This window comes from Colobus angolensis, unplaced genomic scaffold (assembly GCF_000951035.1).
Source record: "Colobus angolensis palliatus isolate OR3802 unplaced genomic scaffold, Cang.pa_1.0 Scaffold16, whole genome shotgun sequence".
NCBI classification, from domain to species: domain Eukaryota; kingdom Metazoa; phylum Chordata; class Mammalia; order Primates; family Cercopithecidae; genus Colobus; species Colobus angolensis.
Genome location: NW_012114710.1, coordinates 16,574,381 through 16,600,402, shown reverse-complemented (window position 1 = coordinate 16,600,402; position 26,022 = coordinate 16,574,381). Strand labels below are relative to the sequence as shown.

General features: G+C 41.3%; 1 protein-coding gene across 1 annotated transcript in view; it reads right to left on the bottom strand.

Moving 5' to 3' along the window:
* Nucleotides 1-702: 702 nt before the first annotated feature.
* ZNF704 (zinc finger protein 704) overlaps nucleotides 703-26,022 on the bottom strand; it is a 256,970-nt gene continuing 231,650 nt past the window's right edge. The window contains exons 7-9 of the mRNA XM_011937140.1: nucleotides 24,967-25,071; nucleotides 15,303-15,400; nucleotides 703-13,732 (exon numbers count right to left, since the gene is read on the bottom strand). Of these exons, the coding sequence (XP_011792530.1) occupies nucleotides 13,621-13,732; nucleotides 15,303-15,400; nucleotides 24,967-25,071 (315 nt within the window). The 3' untranslated portion in view covers nucleotides 703-13,620. The remainder of the gene's footprint in view (nucleotides 13,733-15,302; nucleotides 15,401-24,966; nucleotides 25,072-26,022) is intronic.

The following is a 26,022-nucleotide window of genomic DNA, read 5'->3' as shown; positions in this document are numbered from 1 at the left end:
GCATTTTTACACTAAGAAAACTCATTACCTCCTCAGCTGTTTGCTGCAGCATCCCTTTGTATAGGATTTAGTAAAAACTTGTTTTGCAAATTTATGCTTTCCACACAACTTCGCAGGACAACAGCTAAGGCCCAGATTCTCAGTATCTTTTTCTGCTGCCCTGCCCCTGAGGGTTCTGCCGTGTCCCAGTCACTGAGACCTGGAGAGCCTCTGGGACCCTGGGAGCAGAGGGCTTGGGAGGGGCGCACTTGCAGTCTGAGCACAGTATGTGGAGGCTGCTGTGCCCATCCCTCCTCCACGGCAAACGTGGGCACTGAAAGTCAGCTTTGCAGAAACCCACTTTCAGGAGCCTGAGGCCTGAAGATGACAATTCCAGGCTGGCTTAGCTTCAAAATAGGTATTATTTTCCCTCTGTTTGCCACGTTGTCTACTTGTTTGGAACAAAAGTCAGCAGCACAAGATCAGCAGCTAACATATCTGGACAATCATTGCTAAGGGTTGCTAAGGGAATGGGTTGAAATTGTCATTAGCAGGGCTGAACATGAGGACACATGCCTTCCACATGTTTCTAAAAATGGCCTTGATAATGAAGACATCTCCTTGGTTTTGAACTATTTTTACAACTCTAGGTAAAATCCCAAGCCCCAGCGAGCCTTTCTTGGTATACATTAGTTATCCTTAATTAAATAAATGGTTTCCAAATAGAAGCAGATACACAAAAACTTTTATTAAGTGGAAGTTAGACTTACTTCATGGTAATTAACCAGTTACAAGTGCATTTAAATTCATGTGTGTAGACACTGTAGAAGTCAAAATGGTCTTTTGAAAGTCCAGTGTTTCTGGCTCTGTTTGTGCCAGTGCAACCCCAGGTAGAACCATCCACAAAGTAAGTACAGGTCAACGATGATATCAGACTAGACTGGCAACACCATATTCATTGTTACAAGCATTACAGAACAGAAAAGTCCAAGGACCAGAAGACGATTACTAAAGTGATTCTTACTATAAGCCTTTTCTTCTACTTAAATGCTTCCAGAGGACCAGTGTAGCAAATCCTCAACCCTGGGGGGACAGAGCCACTTCTGCATTTTACACTTAAATGGGCCACAGAAACTGTAAACATTTGGTGGTCTCTTGATGCTCATTTCAAGTAGATGCCAGCTGTCCCCTTGGGAAAGTGCAGTTTAACTGGTGTGAACATTTAACATTGTACATCTTCAATCTGAAAATTTCCTTCTGTTTCAATTAGCACCAGTTTATTTAAAAATATTTTTCCTGGTGTTAAATATTTAGGAAACATTTTTTTAAAACAAACACACAAAGTCCAAAACGATGGAAAGCAACAGAAATTCAAAAAATTGTTTTAGAGAATAGCATTTAGAAAAACAAATGATTTAAACGTTCAACAAATCTATGTACAATGTGCCAGAAGCTGGCAAGGAGCATAGCTGAGGAACAGTCAGGTAAAAGGTTTATCAACCTGAACCTCCACAGGCTGTATTTACAGTCAGATAGGTATTCAGAAATGTGTATCAGAACATCTGGATTTGGCTAAAAATCATATAAAAAGACACATTGCCCCTCCCCCAATAACTTCTAATTAGGTAGCAAACAATCCAGTATAACCTTAAGTATCAGGTTTAGAAATGTGTGTGTGTGTTTCCCCCTGCCCCCGTATTTTACAAACAGTTGAGAAACTTTCTCAATGGACACTGAAGAGAACCAGAATGGCAGAGAAATGAAGTTATTTCCACATTGTCAGATGAAGGAAAAGATACTTTTTCATGCTGAGTAATGTAGTAAAGCACTGATTAAAGAGAGAAGGCAAATTATTAGGGGAAGAGGTTTCATGAAAATATGAAATCAACAAAAGGGCTGAAGAAATTTGTGTATATTCTATATAGACTTTCCAAAATATAAGTAATTTTGAAAAAAGATCAATGATTTGCCTTGCTGGACAATATTTTCATATTTTGTTCTTTGAAACTATAACCGAAACCCCTTGAAGAATATTTTTTTTCTGGGATTGAGCATTACACCCAACAGATAAAACCTATGCCATTTTTATCCAATGAAATATTCATTCACTTCATGCAGTTTCATTTGCTTGTTAATCCAGTGTTACTAGAACCTTTAAAGAACTGGGCACATTTTCTAACAGCCAACATTTCCCATTTATGCTTAAGGAGTAAAAAATAAACCATTTCCCATTTATTCATGTTAATGATGGAATTTTTTAGAGCCTGATGTTTCAGAGTAAAGTTTCAATCTTTACAAACATCAAGTAGGAGAATATAGATGGGCTTCCCATATCCCCATAAGGATATGTATCCAAGTTTATTTTGAATAATTTGCAATTGTGGTAGGTAGCTATGCAAAAATTTACTTGGATTCAATACAAAATACATGCTACTCTTTGAAAATGCATAGTTTATAATTTTATACATTCATTCACTAATATTAAAGACTTTTGTTAAGCAAGTACTTACCTCTGAATGGTGGTAAGATTATGTTTCAAAAGATCTCTAAACATTGGACAGCATTGCCACCTAGCTTTTGAGTTAGCACTCAACGACATGTGAATGCCAGTCATTTTCACACGAGTGTCACACAGGAAGGACTGCTGTTTTCTCTTCATTCTTTCTCCTTTACTTGTTTAGCAGGCACTAAAAAGCAATGCTTTCTACTGATTGCATTTCCACTAAATACCCCGTTTTAAATATTTAATAATTTCATTTTAATATTTTAGATTTGGTGTAGAAAACAATTCAGAAGATGGCTTAATTTTTAAAAGTTTCCTTAAACATTGTCATGGACTAAGGGCAACAGAGGTTTTGTGATTACTGTTGTTCTCTCTCCAGTCTTCTCATTTGATAAAATGACCGTAGGTCACTCGCAGTTGCATCTGATGATAGTCATGAACCCTTTGGGACCTAGAGATTTTTTCTTATCCTGAGTTCTTCTTCTAAGCATATAGGATTTTGATACACAAAACACTTCGGAAACTATTCTAGTGTCTGGTTATTCCAGAGAGCCTATGTTTAAATGGCTGATCACTGTCCAACCATTAATTACAAAAATAGGAATTTTAGGGTGTGTTGTAGGAAAATATTGATTCAGGGATTTTTTTTTTTTTCTTTTAAACATGTATGATCCACATTCCTGGGTTAATTTACACCCAGGACATTTTCAGTTATCGAAGTCATGGGACTAGTATGTTTTGGAGATTTTTTAGTTCTTCCCTAAAAAGCTAAGTCTTTACTAAAGCTTTCTACCAATGACCAAGGAGGTTCCCCGAAGTTGGCAGACAGTGAAAGGAGGGGCTTTGCTATCATCACAGGTGTTGGTCACATCACAGCCGTTGATTTCCAATAAGAAGAGTATGGAAAAAAGGTTTAAAAAGTAAAACAAGGGTTGTAATCTGCAAAGTTATGCATTGCCCCTCAACCTTTTTTGGGAGAGTATGGGTAGTTTATCATTCAACTCCACTGTAGATCCCTGAGGGGTATATTCACACTCTGGCAGCCGCTCTTCCTCTTTCCTCTCGGTCCCAGCCATCTGTGCCCAAAGCATAGGAAGGGGGCTCCAGTGGAGTGAGGGGCAAGTGCTTAACAACATGAGTGGACTGGAGTCCTCTTCTCTTTCCATGAATACGAAATTATAACAATTACACCCTGCAGGAGCCACTTCTTTTTCACATGCTAAAGGCCAATTCTGCTTTCATGCCCTGTAATTGTGGGCAGAAGTCAGAGCCTGGAGTAATTAAACATGGAGCCCTCTTGCTCTGCCCTCACTGTCCCCTCCTAAGGTGGAACCCAGCTCACATTCCTGGTTCTGATCACTCTATTAGCCTCGCATGTGGAAAGGACCAGTCGGGTTGCTGACTTGCACAGCAGGCTTTGAGGCACAGTGAAAGGATTAGCTATCTGCCTTGTCGTTCTTTACAGTGAGTCTGAACAAATCTTTTGTGATGAGCGTGGCTGGCTGAGTGCTAAGCTGCTCTCCTCATGATCACCTAAAACCGTTCAGACAGATGGAATATTTTCCCCGAAGGAAGGGGATAGCCACACTGACTGAGCCTTACATCCCAGTCACAGTAGTATTTATCCCCTTGCACCTTAATTTAAGAGAGAGAAAGCAGTATCACGGAAACAAGAATGTCCCATCAGGGACTTTAGAATTGAAAAAACGTTAACAACAGCCTGGCCTCCAGCTCAGGGAAATGAGGGCAAAGGGATGGGTAATCTTTCAATAGCAAATTCATTGGGGTTCGCCAAGATGGGGGGAAGCAAGACTGGTAGCTGGAATGGGGACTGTTCTCTTTTAAAGCTCAGTTTCTTCTCTAGAGTGCTGGTTTTCCTTTTAAGTGAAGGATGTAGAGAGAATTCAGAAGAAATAGATGCGCACCTTTGTTTTTTTCTGTTTGTTTAAAGGAAATTTCCTTCTTTAATGGTAGTCTCACTTCATCCCCCAGGTGCAGCGGTGCAATCTTGGCTCACTGCAACCTCTACCTCCCGGGTTCAAGGGATTCCCCTGCCTCAGCCTCCCAAGTAGCTGGAATTACAGGTGTGCACCACCACGCCCAACTAATTTTTGTATTTTTAGTAAAGACAGGGTTTCACCCTTCTTCTGTTTTCACTCTTTCTTTCTTCCTCTGTTGGCCAGGCTGGTCTCGAACTCTGACCTCAAGTGATCCATCCACCTTGGCCTCCCAAAGTGCTGGGATTATAGGCGTGAACCACTGCATCTGGCCAACTCTGGTTAATTTTCTGAATTAAAAATCTAGGGAAATGGCCCTAGCAAGATAATGTAATAGTTAATTAGACTTGAGAATTAATTTTTAGTATTTTCATGATATAAATAAATCAAGGGGATCTTCTCTTTGGAAGTTGGTAGTTAATAACTATGTGGATGGTGTTTAACATGAAAGAACATTTTTAAAAAACAAGGACTACAGTTTAATCACCATCTCCACCTTCTTTCAAAATCTACGGTTACTTGCTTTTGGAACTATAGCTTTCTCTTTCTTTCTTTCTTCATGGGTCTTTCTACATCCTGTTATTGTCATGGCAATGGTGCTAACTATGATTCTTTTCCATCAGAAGAGGAAAGCACTAAACTGCTTCCTTCTCCAACACTGTATTATTTTAGAAACATAATAATAAGTATCATTCATCAAGAACCCTGTTCATGATGTAGGAGTCTGGCCAAAATGTTTTTTTTGAGGCTCCTTCCAGCTCCACGACTCAACTGCCTGTGAATGACTTTACTCCAAACTCAAGATGTTACACCTGGTAAATTAATGGGAGAAAGGTAAGATGAAATCCATTCATATTTTGGACTGCTTTTTAATCATTCACAATGAAAGAAATCTCAGGCATTGCCAATGTCATTTAAATTGCATTCATATTTAAACATGACTTAACCATATTACCAGGCGTTTCCAACTCTGAGTTTACAGTATGTTTTGATTTGATCATTACGGATTATAAATTTGAGCTGGTTTTAAAATTTCTGGCATTGACTTACGTTTATATACATAGCAAATGTTGTATGCTAGCAGCAAAATAAATTTTCCCCAAGGAGTCAAAACTTTTACTCAGAACATACATTTAGCTAATAAGCTCCTATAATTAACTACCAAATTGGCTGAAATTTAGGGATTAGAGATCCGCTATAGTAAAGGGATTCATCTGGTGATAAATCAGTTTGCACTTGGCAACATGACTGAGTAATGGGTGGGCTCTTTATGTCTATGTTGAAAGGCCTGGACTGAAAAGATGGTTTGAGAACACGGTGGGTCCCTGGGTCTTCTTACGTCCCTAATCAGTCTGGAAGACTAAGGTCTGAGCCAGGCCTTTAATGAGCCCTTTCCCTCTTCCTTGCAAGCAGTACTGAGGCTGACTCAGGTTCAAGACTACTCTGGGTTGGCCTTGGAGGTGGGTATGCTGATTTTAAATATTCCTATTCTACGCTGGGTTCTTACAGAGATCAAATGGAATAGTGTGTGTGAACAAGATGGATTTTATTACATACGTGAAAGGGTCAGTGATTATCCCAATACCATCAGGACTCCGATGTAAGATACAGTTTAAAATAACTTAGTCCATCTAAATGAAGGAAGCAACTTCTCATTTTTTTCATGACACATTTATTCCCATTTTGCTTTTGCCCTCAAAGATGCTAGAGTTTTGTATGTGGGAAAAACCTCCTTTTGAGGTTAGTGGACACTCTGAAATAACCTAAATGCCTACCAGTTCTGAAGCAAGGCTTCTGCTGTATCATAGGTGAAGCAGTGGTAATTTGACACGGGAACGAAGGCTCATGAGGCAGGATGGAGAGGGAAGGAGTGTGGGGAGGCTGGCAAAGGGCTTTGGCACAAGGAGGCAATGTGTGCTCGCTTCAAGCTTCAGAGGCTCCTGGCCACCTTCTCGGAAGGCACGAGGCTGCTCTTTGCCAGCCCCTCATCACAGTGGCCACGGTAGAAAACAGTAAGAAAATAAGGTAACAGTGATTCAATGCTTTCTGGGGCACGGCCTGGGCATGCCAAAAGGAGGCAGAGTGAGAGAGCTGGATAACTCAGCGTATCTCTATTCAAGTCTGCCATGAGAATGATATCCGGGGAGAAACGATCTCTTTCCCCTCTTTTATTTTAGTTGCCCAGATAGTGCCGATATGCGAGTTTGTGGGGCTGATGGATGAACCTGACCTGACAACTGTGGAATGTGAAATCCACTTTTCCTAACAGTTGAAACTGGGGGCTGCAGGCTGCACCTGCCTGTGTACAGCTTCTCTTTGGTCTGCATAGTGTTGGCCAAGAGTTTGAGTTAGTTGTCAACACTTACGTGTCAGGTAATAATATCCTGTTTCCAAGTCAGAAGGTCTAGCAGCCCTGGGCCTGATTTCTGCGTGGTTCTGATTGTCTAGAGCTGAGTGTGGGCGCCCCTTCAAAGAGGGCATGTGTTCTCCAGTTCAACCTGGTCTTCACCATTCTTGTTTCTCTTTGCCTGATCCACATCAATCATTTACAGAACTTGCCTGGTCCTTCTGAGGCACTGACATTTGCAACCTCTCCTATATAGAATTAGGAATCTTTTGGAAATGAGACTCATTTGATTCAAAACCGCATAGCAATAAAAACTTCTTGGGGACTTTAACGCTAATAATGGAGACATTCCAAGGAGTGAAAACAGAGATTTGCGGGACGCCTCATCTTAAAGACCAGGAGCCAAGGCTGTACATAGCTTTCCCTAACTCCGTGCATTTCTAGTCCTCAAGTGTGCAGATTCTAAAGCCTATCTGAAACCAAGGTCCAAGTGACCTTCTGACCACCTCATGAGAGCTGCCCAACGGGTGTATGGCTGTTTTATCTCAGCTTTGCTTTTGATGTTATCTGCATACTTGGCTAATTAGGCTAGCTTCTGGATTACCAAAATCTTAGAAAGAAAAGATGCTTTCTTGTTTTAACAGTGAGTGGGCTTGAAAAAACTGTACAGCATTATGAAATGGTTTTGGCAAAGCTCTAAATTATTTGTACAGTTTTAATAAACTCTTCACAACTCCCCTCTGTTTCCTGGTTCTTGGGAACGCAGTCGCTTTCTGATCACAACCTCGTGTGCCTGCTAGTTCTTCACAGTGAAAAATCAAGCACTTGTTCTTTTTCTTTTTTTTTTTTTTAATTTTCTTTTTTCTTTTTTCCCTCCACTATATTTTGGAAGCACTTGTTCTTATGTGGAAATTACAGTTATATAGTTAGTGCTGAGGACAAAATTATTTTAAACACTACTGATCACCTAAGAATTCTATCTTCGGACCTGTCTAATATGATTTTAGGAATTTCCGCCAAATGATACTTGCTGGTTAAATGCAAGTATCTGTGGCTCTGGTAGGTCAAGTGGTAAACTTGTCTTCGTGACACAGAATTTATCATTTTACACTAAAAAATTTATAAGAATATTTCTCCCATGGCCTATAAGCATATCTGTTAATATTTTTTAGATTTAAAATATATAAAATGACTCTTCAGGCATCTTTTTCCATACTTTGAAAACACACCGTTAATGATAAAAGGAGTAGCTGTTGCTATCTTGATTCTCTTATAATACCCATTCCATCTGATCTGTATTTCTACCCTTGCTGCAGAGGGTTAATTAAAAAGCTATGCATCAAAACATTTGCTTAAAAGAGACATAGCCCTTTGTTTGGTGAGCCGGAATTACTTATAATATTAACACTTCCTGTCTGGTAAAATACTATATATTTAAAAAATAAGCTACAATGTATAAAACCAAGGTCATTTCTCGCAAAATGTCTGTGTTCTTTGTGATTACAAAACACTGCATCTTGTAAAATATTTCCAGTTAACTTGAGAAGTAGAGTACTGACGCTTATTACCAAAGTGTCATGTCTCTTAGAACTGTAGAAGCCTAACCAGTATATTTCTTGTTTTATTTGGAAAATTAAGTTATAATTGTTTTTGTATTTAAAGATTACATTTTGCCACAACATATTACCATTATGATTCTCAGACCCACAACAAAAGTTATAAAACATGAGATTGTCTTCAGAAAAAGGAACTATTTACAAAACAGGACCAGAAGGAAAATTCCCATTTGGGTTCCTGGTCCTATGACAGATATACCTTTTAAAGCATGTGTATCATTGGATATGGGCTTTTTCAAAGTCAGTCATAATAAGCAAACCAGCTGGTCTTAAATACACTTTATAGTTTCTTGCTCTATTGGTGTGCATTACTCAGTGATACAACTGGTACCTAAAAAAAGTGCTAATCTCATTTTATTTATTTACTGACTTCAGGTTTGGCTAGTTACAATGCAAAAAAGACACAAGAAACAGTTCCGATATGGAGGAATCCTCACAGGTATGAGGAACAGGGACAGTCCGTGCCGCTGGTAGGGCTACTTTCTTAGAGAAATGAAATTTCCAGTTGACCCGTGTGCCCGGGGCATTCTCCAAAATGATCCACATTCTCATTCATATTCATGAATCCTGCTCTGTTTCCACTCATTTGTATGCACAAATTCTTCCCCGAGTTCACACAGGTCAGTGCTACAGAAGATGTGGTCGATAGCAATTCTACAGGGTCATGAGAAAAATCAGCACCTTGTCCACAAGAGTCCATGGAAGTTTGTTTGCTAACATGCTATTAAAGCAAAATGTACATCGTTTACGGCTTGCTTTCACCTACAGAATTCTGCTGATAGCTAATAAACAGTCATCCATTGGGTAATGATAAACAGAACCAGAAAGGCTTTGTATTCACAATTACATTCAGAAAAAGCCTTACATGAGTCTAGGAATATCCCCCACCCCGCCCCCACCCCCAGGCATTGCGCCTGTGGTCCAAATATTAGCCTTAGGCTACGGGTCAGCTACTAACCGTTTTCCCAGGGCACTCCCCCATGCCTCACAAATGTCAGTACTGCCCAGTTCATGGAAATTTGTCCTGAAATGATACCATGTTCATTTGAAGAAAAAAATTGTTCTGAGTAGAAAAGACTTTAGTGACAACAAAATTCTTCCTAGTTTTAGGAGTCTCCAGACCTATGTTTGCATGCCCTTTATTTTTCCCTGAGGAAATGAATATTATTTACAGTATTTTGCTACTATTCTCAAGGTATTCTCTCTTATATGTACAACTCTGGCCACTTTTCTCTGAACCTTTGCAAGTGAATGCGAGTCTGATGAAGGGGGAACATGGATTCAGCAGTGCCAGCTAATTCAGAACCCAGGGCTGCTTTCAAAAGTGTGGCTTAGTGTGACACCAGCAACAGCAGACTTAAAACTCCAGTGATCTTGAGATTTAATGGAGGACATTTCAGTTTTAAAAATCTTTTGCAACATATGGACATGTGGCTATCTCTTTGAAAAGTTTTTAGAAAGGTCAAGAATTGTGTCATTCTCTACTGAAAATTTTCATCTGCAATATGGTTATGTTCAGGCAGGAATTGTCTAACAAAAGGGCACCTTGTTGGTGCCTGGAGCTGCCGCTGGGCACTTTGCAGCTAAGCGCACACATTCTTGGTCAGAAACCCACGACTTTTTTCCTGACACTGGCTTTTGCCAACCAAGGGAGAAAACTTTTCAGCTAGTGTGGTGGAGAGAAGTCCGTATCTGCTAGAGATGGCCCGCTCCGGCTGGGCACAGCAGCCCTGCACCCTTGGCCGGAGGTACTTCCCTTCAGGTCATTCTCTCCTTGCCTCAGGCAGCTGCTCCCAGAGGAGACAATGGCAGCTCCCTGGGAGGTGCTAAGGGATGGTGACCACTAGCTGATCAGCACCAAGAAGATGAGCAAGAGCCAGGTGTCCACAGACCTCTTTTACCTCCCCACCGACCCCCTTGCTACCTGTGTGTTTTCTCCAGGTTGTCACACTGCCTCCCACCAATGCAGCACACATCTTCTGGGAAGGCCCAAGGCTTAACAACACTGCCTGCTGGCCACTCTGTTTTGTCACTGTCTGGAGAATGTCCTGTCAGTCACTATGAAATGACTTCTTTGGAGAGAGATGCGAAAACTTTTCTGAAGGTTGGGGTGTCAAAGGAGAAAAAAAATCAAAAGGCTACATTATGCCTTACTTAGAAATATTTCGGGACCAGAATCCATTGTTTTGCATGTCTTTTGCACAGACAGGCCTCCCCTGAGCTCCCTGCAGTGGCCAGGGCTCCAGTTCCACCGCCAGCCTGCTGTGGGAGCAGTCTGCCCAGCCCTCCCCCTCCTCCCAGTCAAACGAACACATACAGAGAACTTGGTTCCACAGCGATGGCATCCAACGAATGTCTGGCTAATTTGGCACTTCATTTAGTTCCAAAACATAACAAAATAAAGCTACATTTAAAAAAAAAAAACCTAACTTGCACAATCAGCGGTGTATATTGGAATTCATAGCTTTCAGGGTGGCCTCTAAGGAGTATAATCCCTTTTCTTCAAGACCAGCCACCTGTGGTCTACTAGTGCAATTCCATGCATTGGTCCAGGGAATATGTATCTGTGTCTAGGAAGGTACTGAGGGTCTGTCTGCACCTGAAGCCAGAAAAGAAACGACACAGAGCCCTGGGCTATCAGGCAGAAAGGAGCCCCAGCTTGGGCAGGAGGCACAGAACTCTGTGAAAAACACTTTAGAAAGGAGAAGAGATCCCAGGGAAGCTACATTCAGCTCTATAGTTCTGCTTACACCTGTGCACTGGCTGCACACCAGGTAAGGACTGAGCTTGGCTCAGCTAAGCTGGAGCTTAGCACTACTCATGGGGTATATATCTGAGGGGTAAAGCCACGGGCTTTGCTCCAGGACTGCTCCATAGCAAAGATCTCTCCCTCCTTGTGTTTCAAAGTTCTGGGATGGGGGATGGATTTTATACTTCATGACTTGAATCTTTTTCTATTAGTAACAGTCCAACGATCAAGGGCTAGAGAGCTTTGCTGAAGAGAAAAACCTCTAGTCCAGGACTGTACCCTATCATTTAAATACATGGTGAACTTGCTTAAACAGGTGACCAGCTCTGGCCTCCCAAGGCCATTGGGTAATCTGCCCATGGCTCAGGGCTTCCTGGACCAGCCAGAGCATCATCTCACATCAGTGGTGCTGCATGGGGGGTGACAGGACACCAGGAGGAGAAAGGACATGCTAGAGTAGAAGAAACAAACACATTTCTGCATTTTTAAAAATGCCATTTCCTGGCTGACCTTGTAAGTCTAAAACATACAGTATTGCTGGTGCTGTGACTAGTACTGATTGGTAATCAAGATGCAAAATTAGATGAAGCTCTTTTTCTCTTCTCCTAAAATAAATGTTTTTAAAGAAGCAAATAAATGAAGAAAAAACCAGGATCTCTTCCAAGGAATAATTTTAAAAAATGTATATGAAAGTTTAAGAAATAAAAGCCCCATAATATGTGAATGCACAGATCGTGGATGTTGCGCTGTAGAACCTCCTTATACTTTCTTTTGCTTGTATATAAAAAGAATATTTGTCATTACTAGATGACTTCTCTCTACGCTTAAAAAAGTGTATGTACAATCTCTAGACATATATTAAACTTTCCTCTGTGCAATTTCATTTAACATTCCTATGGCTGATCCCATGTCCCCTGTCCCTATACAGTGCCTCCTATAAGGTGCTCTTCCTACTTTGCATAGGTATAGGAGAAATAACTCTTTAGCAGGGCAATTGAGAGTAGGGTAGATAGAGAATGAGCTTATTTATAGGGCTTGGCGACTCCCCTCTCCCCACACCACTATCCTCCAAACAAGCAAACAAGCAAGTTATGAAGTCCAATAAATGGAACACAGTGCAAGCCCTGGCCCTACTAAATTGAGAAATTCCTATACCTACATGCATTTTCCATTTGATGTTCTGTATGTTCCCTTTTGAGCGAATTCTTAAATGAATAGCTCCAATATTTTTATAAGAAAAAATTAAGGTTTGACAACCTTCCATTTACTCACATGTTTATATTGTTCATTAACTCAGCTCCCAGACATGCTAAAGCATAAAACCTATAAAAGTGCACTCAGAATGGAAGTGGTTTGTCGACCTAATATGACTTTCTGAACAGGTGGGGCCATGTGGGCTGTGCTCTGCTGTCTAAAGCAAACCTGCTGGGACAGTTTGAAGTTCTCTACCTCTTCCGAAATCAGTCAGTGGTGGAGCTTGGAGAGAAGGAAAATGACCCATTAACCTGGCTACAATCTTGACAGACAAGCAGTAACAAATAGCTCTGAGTTGCCATTTGTGTCACATCCCTGAAAGAAGCATCGAGGCTTACCCAGATGGCTACAGGTGCCAGTTCTTGACTGAGTTGTGGCAGGTAGAGAGTAAAATTAGCTGTGCTGCCTCAGGGGAAGAGCTTCTTATGGATCCAAGGAAGACTCCTAGATGTTTCCCAACAGTGACAGCCGGACTTCCTGAACTCAGCGTGGGGCTGAAGTCTGCTGGTGATTTCCGTGGACAATCGCTTCTCGAGTTTATGCCATCTGGGGGCCCTACAAGCTAATAGCTCTACCATGGTTCAGTTTGGGGTCATTCTTAAAAACAAAACAAACAAAAAGACATAGAAAAGATGTCCAGAGTGCTGCGCTTTCTTGCAACACATCCTGCCATATACTGCTCCAAGAAGTCAACTGGAAAATAGGGAAAAGATTATGCACAACAAAAGTAGGTATTGTTCTTTGTACAAATGCTACTGAATAACCTGTAGCTTGTTTTTTAAGTGTCAAAAAATCTTGGAAATGGCATAATTCAGAAAGTTTATCAAAATATGCCTCCTTTCTAGGTAAAATGGGCTTTGTTGGTTCAATTGCTACAGAAGTCCACAGTCTTAAATCTAGACATACAGCAAAAAAGCTGACTTTTCTTTTGAAGGAAAAAAGCTAGCTATAGCTGTTCCAGGCTGGGTTCTCAGTAAGAGCAACTTTCTTTTGTCATAGGTGGTAACTTAAACAATTTTTCTGTGTTTTTGCTGTTATTCCTCCAAGGTTCCTGAAAAGGCTTTTCCCAGCTTCAACTGTGTTTTATTCAGGAGGAAAAGCTCTTTCCAACACCTGCAGTGGGAGGCCAGAGCAGGAGCGGCTCAGGGCCCCGAGCCCCTCTGCCTGGGGGTCTCTCAGTCGAGGAACCTCTGGCAGGCTTTCTTCCAGCGGCAGGCGGTACACCACATGTCTCGGTTCTCCATCCCGTACACCTTCCGACACTTTTTGCCCTCTCCCCTGGGCTTCCTGTAAGATAGACGAGGAAGGTTAGTTTAGTGGGAGGAATTCCATGGGCATTCTATGGAGAGCTCAAAATCCCTTGAAAGAGTGAGGGGAGAAAAAAAAAGGCTGGCCATGGTGGCTCATGCCTGTAATCCCAGCACTTTGGGAGGCAGAGGTGGGCAGATCACCAGCAGTCAGCAGTTTGAGACCAGCCTGCTCAACATGGTGAAACTCTGTCTCTACTAAAAACATACAAAAATTAGCCAGGCATGATGGCAGGCACCTGTATCCCAGCTACTCAGGAGGCTGAGGCAGGAGAATCACTTGAACCCGGGAGGCGGAGGTTGCAGTGAGTCGAGATCGCGCCACTGCACTCCAGCCTGGGAGACAGGGCAACTTCTCTCTAGGTTCAGACTCTAATATGTGCTGGTTGTTTTCACAGCCATTCAACTGTAAAAATTTGCTACTATATCCCTTAGGCTTCTATTTGTCTACTCGTGGACATATCCGTTTGGGCATCTTCATAAAACTGAATTAAATAAGTAAACACAAGAAATGCCAGTAGAGAGCAACATTGCTCTTTCAAGTTTTTAAATAGGTACTTTCAAATGCTCCCTCCATTCTCAATTTCTAGTACAGCAGTCCCTGCTAAGGGTGGGGAATATGTTCCAAGACCCCCAGTGGATGCCTGAAACTGCAGATAGTACAAACCCTATATATATACTATGCATGAATTTATTTTTCTTTCTTTACAGTTTCATGGATTGAAGATTCATTCTTACTGTCGATTTTTGCAACCTCAGTATAACAATTTTTTTCTTTCTTTGTTAAGTTGAAAACTTTCACCTTTTCACTTAAAGGAAGTACTTTATGGCTTGTCTTTGGCATATCTGAATTAAAGCCTCACCACTCTTGCACTTTGGGTCCATCATTAAGTAAAAGAAGGGTTACTTGAACACAAGCACAGTTTGTAACAGTCAATCTAATGGGCGAGTACTGCAGACAGTGTGGATACACTGAACAAAGGGATAACATTCATCCCAGGCAGGACGGAGCTGGATGGCATGAAATTTCACTACATGACTCAGAATGGTTTGCAATTTAAAACTTAGGAATCATTTATTTCTGGAATTCTCCATTAAGCATTTTTGGACCACAATTGACTTCGGGTAACTGAAACCACAGAAAGTAAAACTGTGGATAAAAGGGGACTACTGTGTTTTGGTTAAGGAACTTCTGGGGAGATTGTTCTTGATCTGCATTAAAAATTGTATCTTATAGTTCATTTAATATAGAGATTAATACACCATGGCTCTAAATAGACCCAATAATCACCATTACCTATTCTGTAAAAACAAAACAAAACAAAACAAAACAACAAAAACCCAAAACCTTACTGTAAATTATTATCCCCTAAAACAACAAATCTTCATTAATAGGTAATGGATGGGAAAAACCACCGGAATAAAAGAAAGTGAGTTTTGTCAATTGTGGAGAAATTTTATAGAAGATCATCTCTCAGGGTTCTCTCTGCTGTTCTGTTTTACAGATAATTCCCTTGTGGTGAAGTATGCGGAGTTTTAAGCTGTCGTACCTTAGGCTGACTGTGCCTCTGGGTGGGGAGGACAGGACCGTGTGCGCATGCTGTCTCTGCTCTCCTGTGCCCACTGGATGATGATGTGTGGGTGACACCTGGTGAATACACGGAAAACAAAGTTGATGGGACAGGTTCTCCACCCATGCAGTTAGTTAGCCTTTGCTGTGTGGACACTGGTCCTTGACCATTAGAAGCAGAGATGAGGCCAGGCACGGTGGCTCACACCTGTAATCCCAGAACTTTGGGAGGTCGAGGTGGGTGGAGCACTTGTGGTTAGGAGTTCAATCAGCCTGGCCAACATGGTGAAACACTGTCTCTACCAAAAAGTACAAAAATTAGCCAAGCTTGGGGGTGTGTGCCTGTAGTACCAGCTACTTGGGAGGCTGAGGCAGGAGAATTGTTTGAACCCCGGGGCGGAGGTTGCAGTGAGCTGAGATCGCGCCACTGCACTCTAGCCTGGGTGACAGAGTGAGATCCTGTCTCAAAAAAAAAAAAAAAAGAAAAAAGAAAAAAGAAAAAAGAAGCAGAGATGCTTTCCTCACAGAGACGACACATTAAAATGGAGGAGGGCTGCTTATGGCAGAATTAAAATGCATTCCCAGAGAAGACCAACCAATAGCCAATATCTCAAACATTTTTTACTTCGTATCCATGCATTTCAAGTGGCTCATAATACCATATTTTCACTTGAATAATATTTTAAACCTTAAAGTACATTCCTGTCTATTTCTTTTAATCCTCACGAACCCTGTCAAGTAGGGCAAGGCTCACCATTCCCTTTTTAGAAGATGAAACATACCTAGAGAGGTTAAGAGATTTATTTAAGATTATGTAGCTAGTAACCGACAATGACACAATGCAGGTCTAGGCCTTCTGTTGGCTCTAGTGGATCAATCACAGCCACTAAATACATGGATTCTTGTATAAAACACCCCCTCAGCAGACTCTCAGGTCCAAACAGGAAGGAATAAAGGCAAGAGGCAGAGAGCCTGAGCAAATCAAGAACATATGCCACCCACCAAACATTTACTGAGTGCTCACTATGTGCTAGGTACACTGACAGCAGCTTTAATCTTCACAACGACCCCACATAGTATTACTATTGTTCCCATTTTATAGATTAGGAAACCAAGGCAGATGGAGGTTAAGTAACTTGCCAAAGGTCACGGCATGTGTCATGGTGGAGCCAGGGCTGTGCTGCAGCTCTCCCTGGCACCAGGACATGTGTTTAACTCTGTTACTCTTCTGTCCCTCAGTCATAGAGAAGGACCCCTGCTGTCCTCAGTCCTTTCCGGATTACTCACTTCAGCCCTTGGCATCACCTGCTCTCGTAACACTAAATAATGTCCCCAGCTTCTGGAATTCTTACAAGCTGCAACAAATTAATTTTTTTTTAACAAAGGAAAAAGAATGTTTCAACTAATTAATCAGTATTGCCATATATGGGAGGGCAGACATTTAATAAATTTAAAAACTTAGGAGCCAACGTGGTCATAGGAATAGCATTGTCAATTAAAAGTCATGGGAGCGTTCCCCAGACATTCTTAGAGAATTGCTTTTCTCCAGTACAGGTATTAGTACTTTCTCTTCTCTTTGAACATAAAGGAATGCTCGGGATACAGTTTGGATGTGTGTCCCTGCCTGAATTTCATGTTGAAATGTTATCCCCAATGCTGGAGGTGGGGCCTGGTGGGAGGTGTGTGGATCATGGGGATGGATCCCTCATGAATGGCTTGGACCATTCTCTTGGTGATATGTGACCTCTCACTCTTGAGTTTACATAAGACCGTGGTGGTTTTATGCCCATTCCTGCTTCATACATGACGTGCCTCCTCCCGCTTCACCTTCCACCATGAGTAAATGCTCCCTGAGGCCTCCCCAGAAGCAGATGCCACTGTGCTTCTTGTACAGCCTGCAGAGCCAATTAAACCTCTTTTTTTTATAACTTACCCTGTCTCCGGTATTTCTTTATAGTAATGCAAGAATGGCCTAATAGAGATCATCAGTGTTATTTTCCCAGACATTAATTTTAATGCTATGGTTTGAATGTTTGTCCCCTCCAAAACTCATGTTGAAACTTACTTGCCAATATAATACTATTAAGAGGTGGGGCCCTTAAGAGGTGATTAGGCTCTGAGGGCTCCACTCCCATGGGTGGGATTAGTGTTCTACAAGGGCCAGTCTGGCCCCCCCTTACCCTCTCACCTTCTGCCATGTGATGATGCAGCATAAAGGCCCTCACAGAGGCTGGCATGTTGATGTTGGACTTCCCTGCCTCCAGACTGTTAGTCAGTAAATTTCTGTTCATTACAAATTACCCAGTCTAGAATATTCTGTTATAGCAGCACAAAACTTAGACATTTAAAAAATTATACAGGTAGGGCCAGGAGTGGTGGCTTACACCTGCAATCCTAGCACTCTGGGAGGCCAAGGTGGGCAGATCACTTGAGTCCAGGTGTTTGAACCCAGTCTGGGCAACATGGTGAAACCCCATCTCTACTAAAAATACACAAATTAGCCAGATTGGTGATGTGCACCTATAGTCCCAGCTACTCAGGAGGCTGAGGTGGGAGAATCACCCGAGTGTGGAGAGTTCAAGGCGGCAGTGAGTCGAGATTGTGCCGCTGCACTCTAGCCTGGGCAACAGAGTGAGACGCATCTCAAAAACAGAACAAAACAGCCTGGCATGGTGGCTCATGCCTGTAATCCCAGCACTTTCGGAGGCCAAGACGGGCGGATCATGAGCCGAGATCACACCACTGCACTCCAGCCTGAGCAACAGAGTGAGACGCTCTCAAAAAAAAAAAAAAAAAATTATACAGGTAAGTAAAAAAATCTAACATTTGGAACCACTGTTGCCATGAGTTTGAATTATTCTATACCACTGGTCTTCATGCTTAAGTTGGGTGGAGCAAGGGCCAGCAGAGGTAACATTCAGAGTTTTTAAAAATAAAAGCTTTGGAGTTCAGTGCATTCATTTCATGTGTATAGATATGAAGCTTCCTCCAAGAGCAGAATCCTCCTCACCCCATCTCATCATGGCTTTGGCTTTGTACAGGATGAATAACAGCAAACTAGAGGGAGTGAATACCTGAGACATCTATAGTCACTGTAGATGATCTATGATATGCTTATATGAATTGTTTTAAATTATCAGGAAAATAAACACAACAATTTAACAACTCTTGCAGAACTAATAGAATCCCAAGAACACTGTGCTTCATTGAGTCAGAGAACTGGAAAAGTTTGGTTGACATGACAGTAACACTACTTCCATCAGCCAGGGATAATGTGGAAGTTTCTAGATCATGCAAAGTTGCCATAGCCCTTTTGCATGAAGTGATATGAGATTATTGGATACTCTTCACTCAACAGATACTTACTAAGTACTTGCTATGTACCAAGCATTGTTACAGATTCTGCGGATATAGCTGTGAACAAAACAAATTCTCTGCCCTCATGGAGCTTACATTCTAGTGAGAAGATAGACAATAAACACAAAATCACACAAGACCATTTTAGTGATAAGTAGCTGACAGAAATAAAATAGGGTAATAGGCTAAAGTGTAATAGAAGGAGAGGACATTTATTTATTTTGAGTGGTGAGAGAAGGCCTCCCGAGGAGGTTACCTTTCACCTACAAGGCATTGCAGAAAAGGGGGCGGGCACTTTGTGGGAGGTGGAGGGTGGGAGGAGAGGAGAGGGAAGTATCAAGCCATGCCTCTGACCTGCAATAAGGGATCTGAATGTTATTCTAAGCACACTAAGTCAGTCACTGGAGAGTTTTTAAAAGCAAGACATCTGATTAATGCTTTAAAAAGATCACTGGCTCTTTGGGGAATGGACAGTAGATAGCCTGGAAAGGAGCCCCGGAGTTAAGAGGCTTTTGCAGTATTCCAGGCAAACACATACTGGTAGTTTAGACTAGGTATGGTGGCAGTGGTGGGAGGGGCTGGATTCCTGCTGTTTAGAGGCACAGACTAGGACTTGTGGGTTGGGATGGGGCACAAGGAAAATTGCATCTTTAGATCAATCAAGGATGAACTGAGGAGTCAAGAATGAATCCTAGGTTCTGGCCCAAGTGGCTGGAGGGACAGTGGTGCCACTTTCTGAGATGAGAAAATTGCAGAAGCAGCAGGGTGAGGGAGGCATGAGGAACAGGCTTTTGAAAATTCCAGGAACAGAGTTTGAGGGATATGGATTGTCTTCGGCTGTTTTGTGCTGCTGTAACAGAATGCCTGAGACTGGATGATTTATAATGAGCAGAAATTTATTTCTTACAGTTCTGGAGGCTGGAAAGTCCAAGGTTGAGGGGCCTGCATGTGACAACAGCCTTCTTGCTGTGTCATCCCAGGGCAAAGGGTAGAAGGGTAACAGTGCACTTAAGAAAGGGCTGAACCTGTTTTTATAACAAACCCACTCTCCTGATAATGACACTAATTCATTCATGAGAGTAGAGTCTGCTAGACCCCATCACCTCTTAAGGGTTCCAACTCTCAACACTGTTGCACTGGGGATTAAATTTCCAACACATGAACTTTGGGGGACACTTTCAAACCACAACATGGACCTCCTGCAGGAATGACCCCTCACCAAAGTCTTTCTTCCTGCTAATGGCTCTTTTAACTCTGGAGTTCAGTATATGTGTTTCTACAGGGTACAACATAGCAAAAGACAGAGGACCCACTTCAAACTTCCGTATGTGGCTTAGTTCAGTGGGAGGCTCAATATGACACGTGAGTTTTTCTTGAGACTTTTAATGGCAAGACAGTTATGTTTCAGCTTCCTATTTTAGTTGAGGATGAGGGTGGAGAAACCAAGGGAGTAACTGGGGCAGCCAACTACCATTTATTCAGTGCTTGGGAATGTGAAAGACAGGCAAGTAGGTTATCTATTATCTCTTTTAATTCTCACAGCAAACTTGCAAAATAAGCAATCTATACCTACATCTTACAGATAGAGAAATTTAGGCTTTGAGCAGGGAAGTGGCCTGCACAGCATCCCAGAGGTAAAAGTAGCAGCAGAAGTAATTTGCTGAGAGCCTGCTATATAAGCTAAGTGTCTTCCATATGTTATCTATTTTAATCTTCACAACAACCCTATCATAGCCATCATTTCCATTTTACAGATGAGGAAATGGAGAAGTTAAGTGCACTGCCCAGACCACACAGTTAGTAAATGGACTCAGGATTTGAACACCGTTGTCTGACTTGAACACAGCTGGCTTTGGAACTCACTTCTGAACGATGTCGAAGCCCTGCTTTTTGCCCTCTTCCATCCTGCCACATCGCTGATGGAAATAATGTGTGTCCTAAAATAAAGCCCCATAAAGCAAATACTCTCTCTCTTAGTGGTCTCTGCATTGCAATTTGTTTATTTCTTAACCACTTCTAAGTTCTATTTTGTGGCATGTTTTATAAAGCATATAATGTACTTGGACAGTATAATATGTTAATATTTCTAATTAAATAAAATTGTTGGGCTATATGTTCATAGTTTGTCTACTGGTTAGGTGTGACCTCAGAAGAATCTAAAGAACTCTAAATTATTATCTGTAAAAATTGTGGTTAATCTCTCCCATGTGTTGAGTAAATCTGTGTTACAGCAATCAATCCCAAATAGGGAGGAGCCGCTTTCTCTGACCCATTAAACAGTACTGAGACATAGTAAAGGCAGCAATGATGGTAAGAGATCTGTAGTGTCAGCTACATGCCAGGCACTGTGTGAACGACACAACTCTACAAGGTAGTACTAGAGTAGAGGATATTACTTTAGAGGGGTCACATGGTGTTCACAAATGCCAGAGCAAGGATTTGCAAGTAAGCCTCACACTAGAGATGCTGTGCCCTTCTGTAAATATGCAGGAGAAATTTCTTTTCTTTGAATTTTTTTATCTCTTAAGAGGGGGGAAAAAGGCCTCTGGCTTGGTTTTAACCTCATATAATTCTGAACCTTCCCTCAAGGCATTAAAAAAGAAACCTCAAACAAGCTAAGCATTTGACAATTAAGCACTATTTCAGCTTTGGAGACCCTCCCCAACAGCCTGAAGCCTCCTAGAACTGCTCTTGGATAGCAAGTTGACCAGCTCATACTTGCTTTCTTAGGGGTTGTTATAGATCGAATGTTTGTGTCCCTCAAATTCATATGATGAAGCTCTAATCCCCAGTGTGGCTGTATTTGGACATAGGGCCTTTAAGGAAGTCATAAGGGTGGGGCCCTGATCCAACAGGATTAGTGTCCTTTAAGAAGGGATAGCTGAGACTGGTGCACTCCTTCTCCATGCTTGCTCTCCTTGGCTTGCCAGTGCCCTGGCATGTGCTTGTGCGTACTCTCTCTCTCGGCTGTGCATGCACAGTGAGAAGGCAGCCATCTACAAGCAGGAAGGGGTCTTCACCAGAACTGAATTGGCTGACACCTTGATTTGGACTTCTAGCCTCTAGAACTGTGAGAAAATAAATTTCTGTTGTTTAAGCTGCCAAGTCTATGGTATTTTATGGCAGCCTTGAGCTGATTAATAAAGGGGCCAAGGGCTCTTAGTTTTCTGTCATGAAAAGAGAGAGAAAGAAATGGAGATAATTAGGAGAGAAGGCAGGTCATTAGGGAAAAACATGTCAAAGAAAGTTGTAATTAAGGATGTTCTCTTTCCTACCCCTCTCCCCACAGCCTTAGGCTACAAAAGACTGAACTTCCAGTTACATTTGTTAAATATGCAGTTCAGCCTTCTTGGCTACACACCTCCGGGAAGAGGTCTTACCCAGGGAACTTATTAAAGTCCAATGTTAAGGAAATCTAGCATAGGCAAATGAATAAATAAAATCCTACAACCCTTGGGATTTTTCAGAAAGGGATTTTTCCCACTTTCTAGGAAGTGTACAAAAGTATCCATCCTCAATACCAAGTCTCAAAGATGTGGGAGAAAAGTAAACTCTAAACAGGGTTGACAACCTCAGGGTATTTATTTTAGAATATAAGGATAAAGGTAATTTTTTGAAAAGCATTTTATAACATGAATATTTCTCTGTTCTTCAGTTTGGACACAATTGAAGCCATCATTAATACAAATTCATTATAACTTACAACTTTCAGAGCTTTGGTCTGAAAACCCTATTATACCAATTTAGAGGGTAAGAATTCACATGTTTTTAAATTCTACCTGGCTTGCCTGGCCCTCCTGGAGCATTCAGGGACAGCTGCTGGCATGCTGCCCGTGGGTGTGCAATAGTCCTGCATCTGTGTGGGTGAGCCGTCATGAGAGCTAGCCCACCAGGAGAAGGAGGACGACAGCAGCACTTGCTTGTTTTTTTTTTACAGCATAGCCAGAGAGTTTAGCAACATAAAGAACATTCTTAGTTGTAGCCTTCTTATCTTTCTAGGGTAAAACAAAAACCTTTGAAAATTCCACCCCACCCTTATTTTATCTTTAAACAGGAATGGCAAGCTTGACTGCTAAGATCAGTCTAAAGTCTTTGCTGAAATAGGTTACACAATCAGCAAAATTGGGAATTCTCTGGTGAAAGAATAAATTAGAAGCTCTCAGCTGGGCACGGTGGCTCAAGCTCGTAATGCCAGCACTTTGGGAGGTTGAGGTGGGTGGATTGCTTGAGCTCAGGAGTTCAAGACCAGCCTGGGCAACATGGGAAACCCCCGTATCTACTAAAAATACAAAAATTAGCCAGGTGTGATGGTGTGCATCTGTAGTCCTAGCTACTCAGGAGGCTGAAGTGGGGAAGATGAGCTGAGCCCAGGGGGGTTGAGGCTGCAGTGAGCCACGATGGCACCACTGTACTCTAGCCTGGGTCATGGACTGAGACGCTGTTTCAAGGAGACAGAGAGAGAAAAAAAAAGCTCACATAGGATTTTAGTGGAATACTGACTTAAACCAGCTATAGTATGTCTTAGATATCGTATATATACTTTCTGTCAAAGTTTTTGTCTAGAATGTCCCAGGTAACCAACACAGAGTGAAAGGAGGGATTCTGTAAAAATTCAAGGGCACTGAGATGAGGGTAGAAATACACAGTGTCTGTAGCAGAGTTTTAACATTCCATTGTTGAAAAACAAATGATATAAGGTATCCTGGCTGGTATCCTAGTGTGTAAGACACATAAGAACCATGGAGGACATGGAGCTAGAAAAGAGCCCCTCAGAGTGATTTCCCTGTACTTCAGAAGATAATTTAATTAGAAAAGCAAAGGGGAAAACATTCCAGTTTGCTTGTCCACAGAGGTAGTCTGAAAGAGGTCTGAACTGGGCTGTTCCATCTCCATGCTATAGCACCAGATGAGCAACATGGTGTATGCTTCCCATACACCATTGAAAATTCTTCCCAAGTCAGAGGCAGGAATTAATAGGATGCAGAATAGATGGTCTCAATAATTCTGTAACTGTGGCTGCCATTTTAGGTTAATACAGAGAGGCTCTCTCAAAAGTGATATCAAGAGTCACTCCGGGTCTTTTTATGTCTACCAAAAACAAGTCCCCAAACAGACAGATTGTTAACCTCTGACACCTACATCAGTGGATCAGTGTTCTTGCCAGAAGCAAAACTAATACCAACACGGCTAAGCTGCCCTCTTCTAATGTCTACTAACAAGGTCACTCTTGTAGAGCTACCAGAAGTTACCACTATTCAATGAAAATACAACTTTAAAAATGACTCCAGACCCATGGTATTGTTTACAAATCACATTCCCAGAGTCTTTTCTGGAAGCCACTATTTCCCAAATTGCTTCCAGCAGTATGCTTTTTATTGTTGGCTATTCCTCTATGGAATTTAATAAATATTCATCAACAGAGCACAGCATAATTCATTCAGCCACTTTCATTTTTATCAGTTCCACAGAAGGGTTTAGACTTTGCTGGAAACCTCGGGGAGTTGCCAGTGGTTGACAATAAGAAGCTTTTGTGAGGTCCTTGGGGAGACGGGTGGAGAAGAGAAAATAAGGTTAATATCTGTTATCATAAGCCACTTCCTGAACCTTATCAGGAGTTATACACCACTGTGAGCCTCAACAGTGTGCATGTCTGTGGCTGTTCTGTGATAAACTATAAAAGACCCAATATATTTTTAAATGAATGGTTAGAAATCAAGTTAATTCACAGTGATTTATCAGACAGGAATCATTTAATGTGTCAAATCAATTCTTATGTACTACTTAAGTCTGATTGCATATTTCAGCACTCATTTACTTTCAGATTATCCATCAGCATGGATTATTCAGACTTTGAAAGAAAAAATGATTTTAATGTATTTTTGAGACTTCAAAATGACATACATACAGAACAATATTTCCTAAGTAATAAAATTTATAGTTACTTATAATGATAAACACCATTTTTTCTATACAAGATCTGAGTTCAGCTATTAATTTTACCGTCATTTGGAAACATACAAATATACTACCAACACAAAAAAATCTTGAAATATTTCCAACAAGATGTTTATGAACAGTTGAAACTCTCTTATAGTTTTCTGAAATGCAAAACACCTTTTTGAAGAGAAGTGATACCTGCTGATGAGTTTACAAATATCATTTAAGAAATATAGTACTTTTGGCATCCTGATGTTTGTATTTTTCTTGCATGCCTCTACTATTCGCTCTCTAAATTTAGTCTACATTGGCTTTGACCAGATTTTTGGCTTTTTCGTTTTTCTACTTACCGGAATGCCTGTGAAAGTGACCGGAGGAGACTGCCAGGAAATGCTGAAGCTGCTGCCATTGGGGGTGAACTTGGCCGATCCTGGAATGGTCACAGGGGGTGTGGCCTGTCAAATAAAAAAACAGAGAAAGCTGTTATGAAGGAGTATTTTCCTTCGGAGCTTTAAGCTCTTATTACCAAAGGAGGACCTCAGAAATGGTCTCAGCTATATTAATAACTTAGACTAATTATCTAATAGAAAGAGATTAAACAAGGTTAAAGGGAGCAGCCAGAAATAAACTTTGTATATACACCTAAGCAAGCTATCTAAGGTATAAAAAGAGATGGTTTTTGACTGTTGATTTCTGAAAAGAAATTTTATTATATGTACATATACTTATTTTAGGATACCTGTGAGATAGAATTCTTCACTCTAAAATTGGGGAATATACCCTGCTATACTGTGAGGGTGGGTGTAAATTAGTACAATGTTCTTGGAAGGTAATTTGACAGTACATATAAAAATTCTTAGCATTCTCTGTGTTAGCTATTCCACTCTAGGAATTCATTCTAAAGAAATGTACGCAAGAATGTTCCTTGCACAACTATATATTATAAAAAACAATTGGGGCTGGGTGTGGTGGCTCATGTCTGTAATCCCAGCACTTTGAGAGTCAGATGCAGGAGGATTGCTTGAGCCCAGAGTTTGAGACCAGTGAGGGCAATACAGTGAGACTTCGTCTCTACTAAAAATAAAAAAAATTAGTCAGGGGTGGTGGTGTGTGTCTGCAGTTCCAGCTACTTGGGAGACAGCGGCAGGAAGATTATGCGAGCCCAGGAGTTCGAGGTTGCAGTGAACTATGATCATGCCACTGCACTCCATCCAGCCTGACAACAGAGTGAAATCTTGTCTCAAAAAAAAAAAAAAAAAAATTGAAAACAACTGCTACTACCAGAAAGTACCTAGAACAGGGCCACTTATAGAAACAGGACCTGGCGATTAGTTGAATGATTAACTGGCAGAGAAGGCTTTCAAGTAGGGAAAGGATCAATGAGGTGAGAAAAAAAAAAAAAAGAA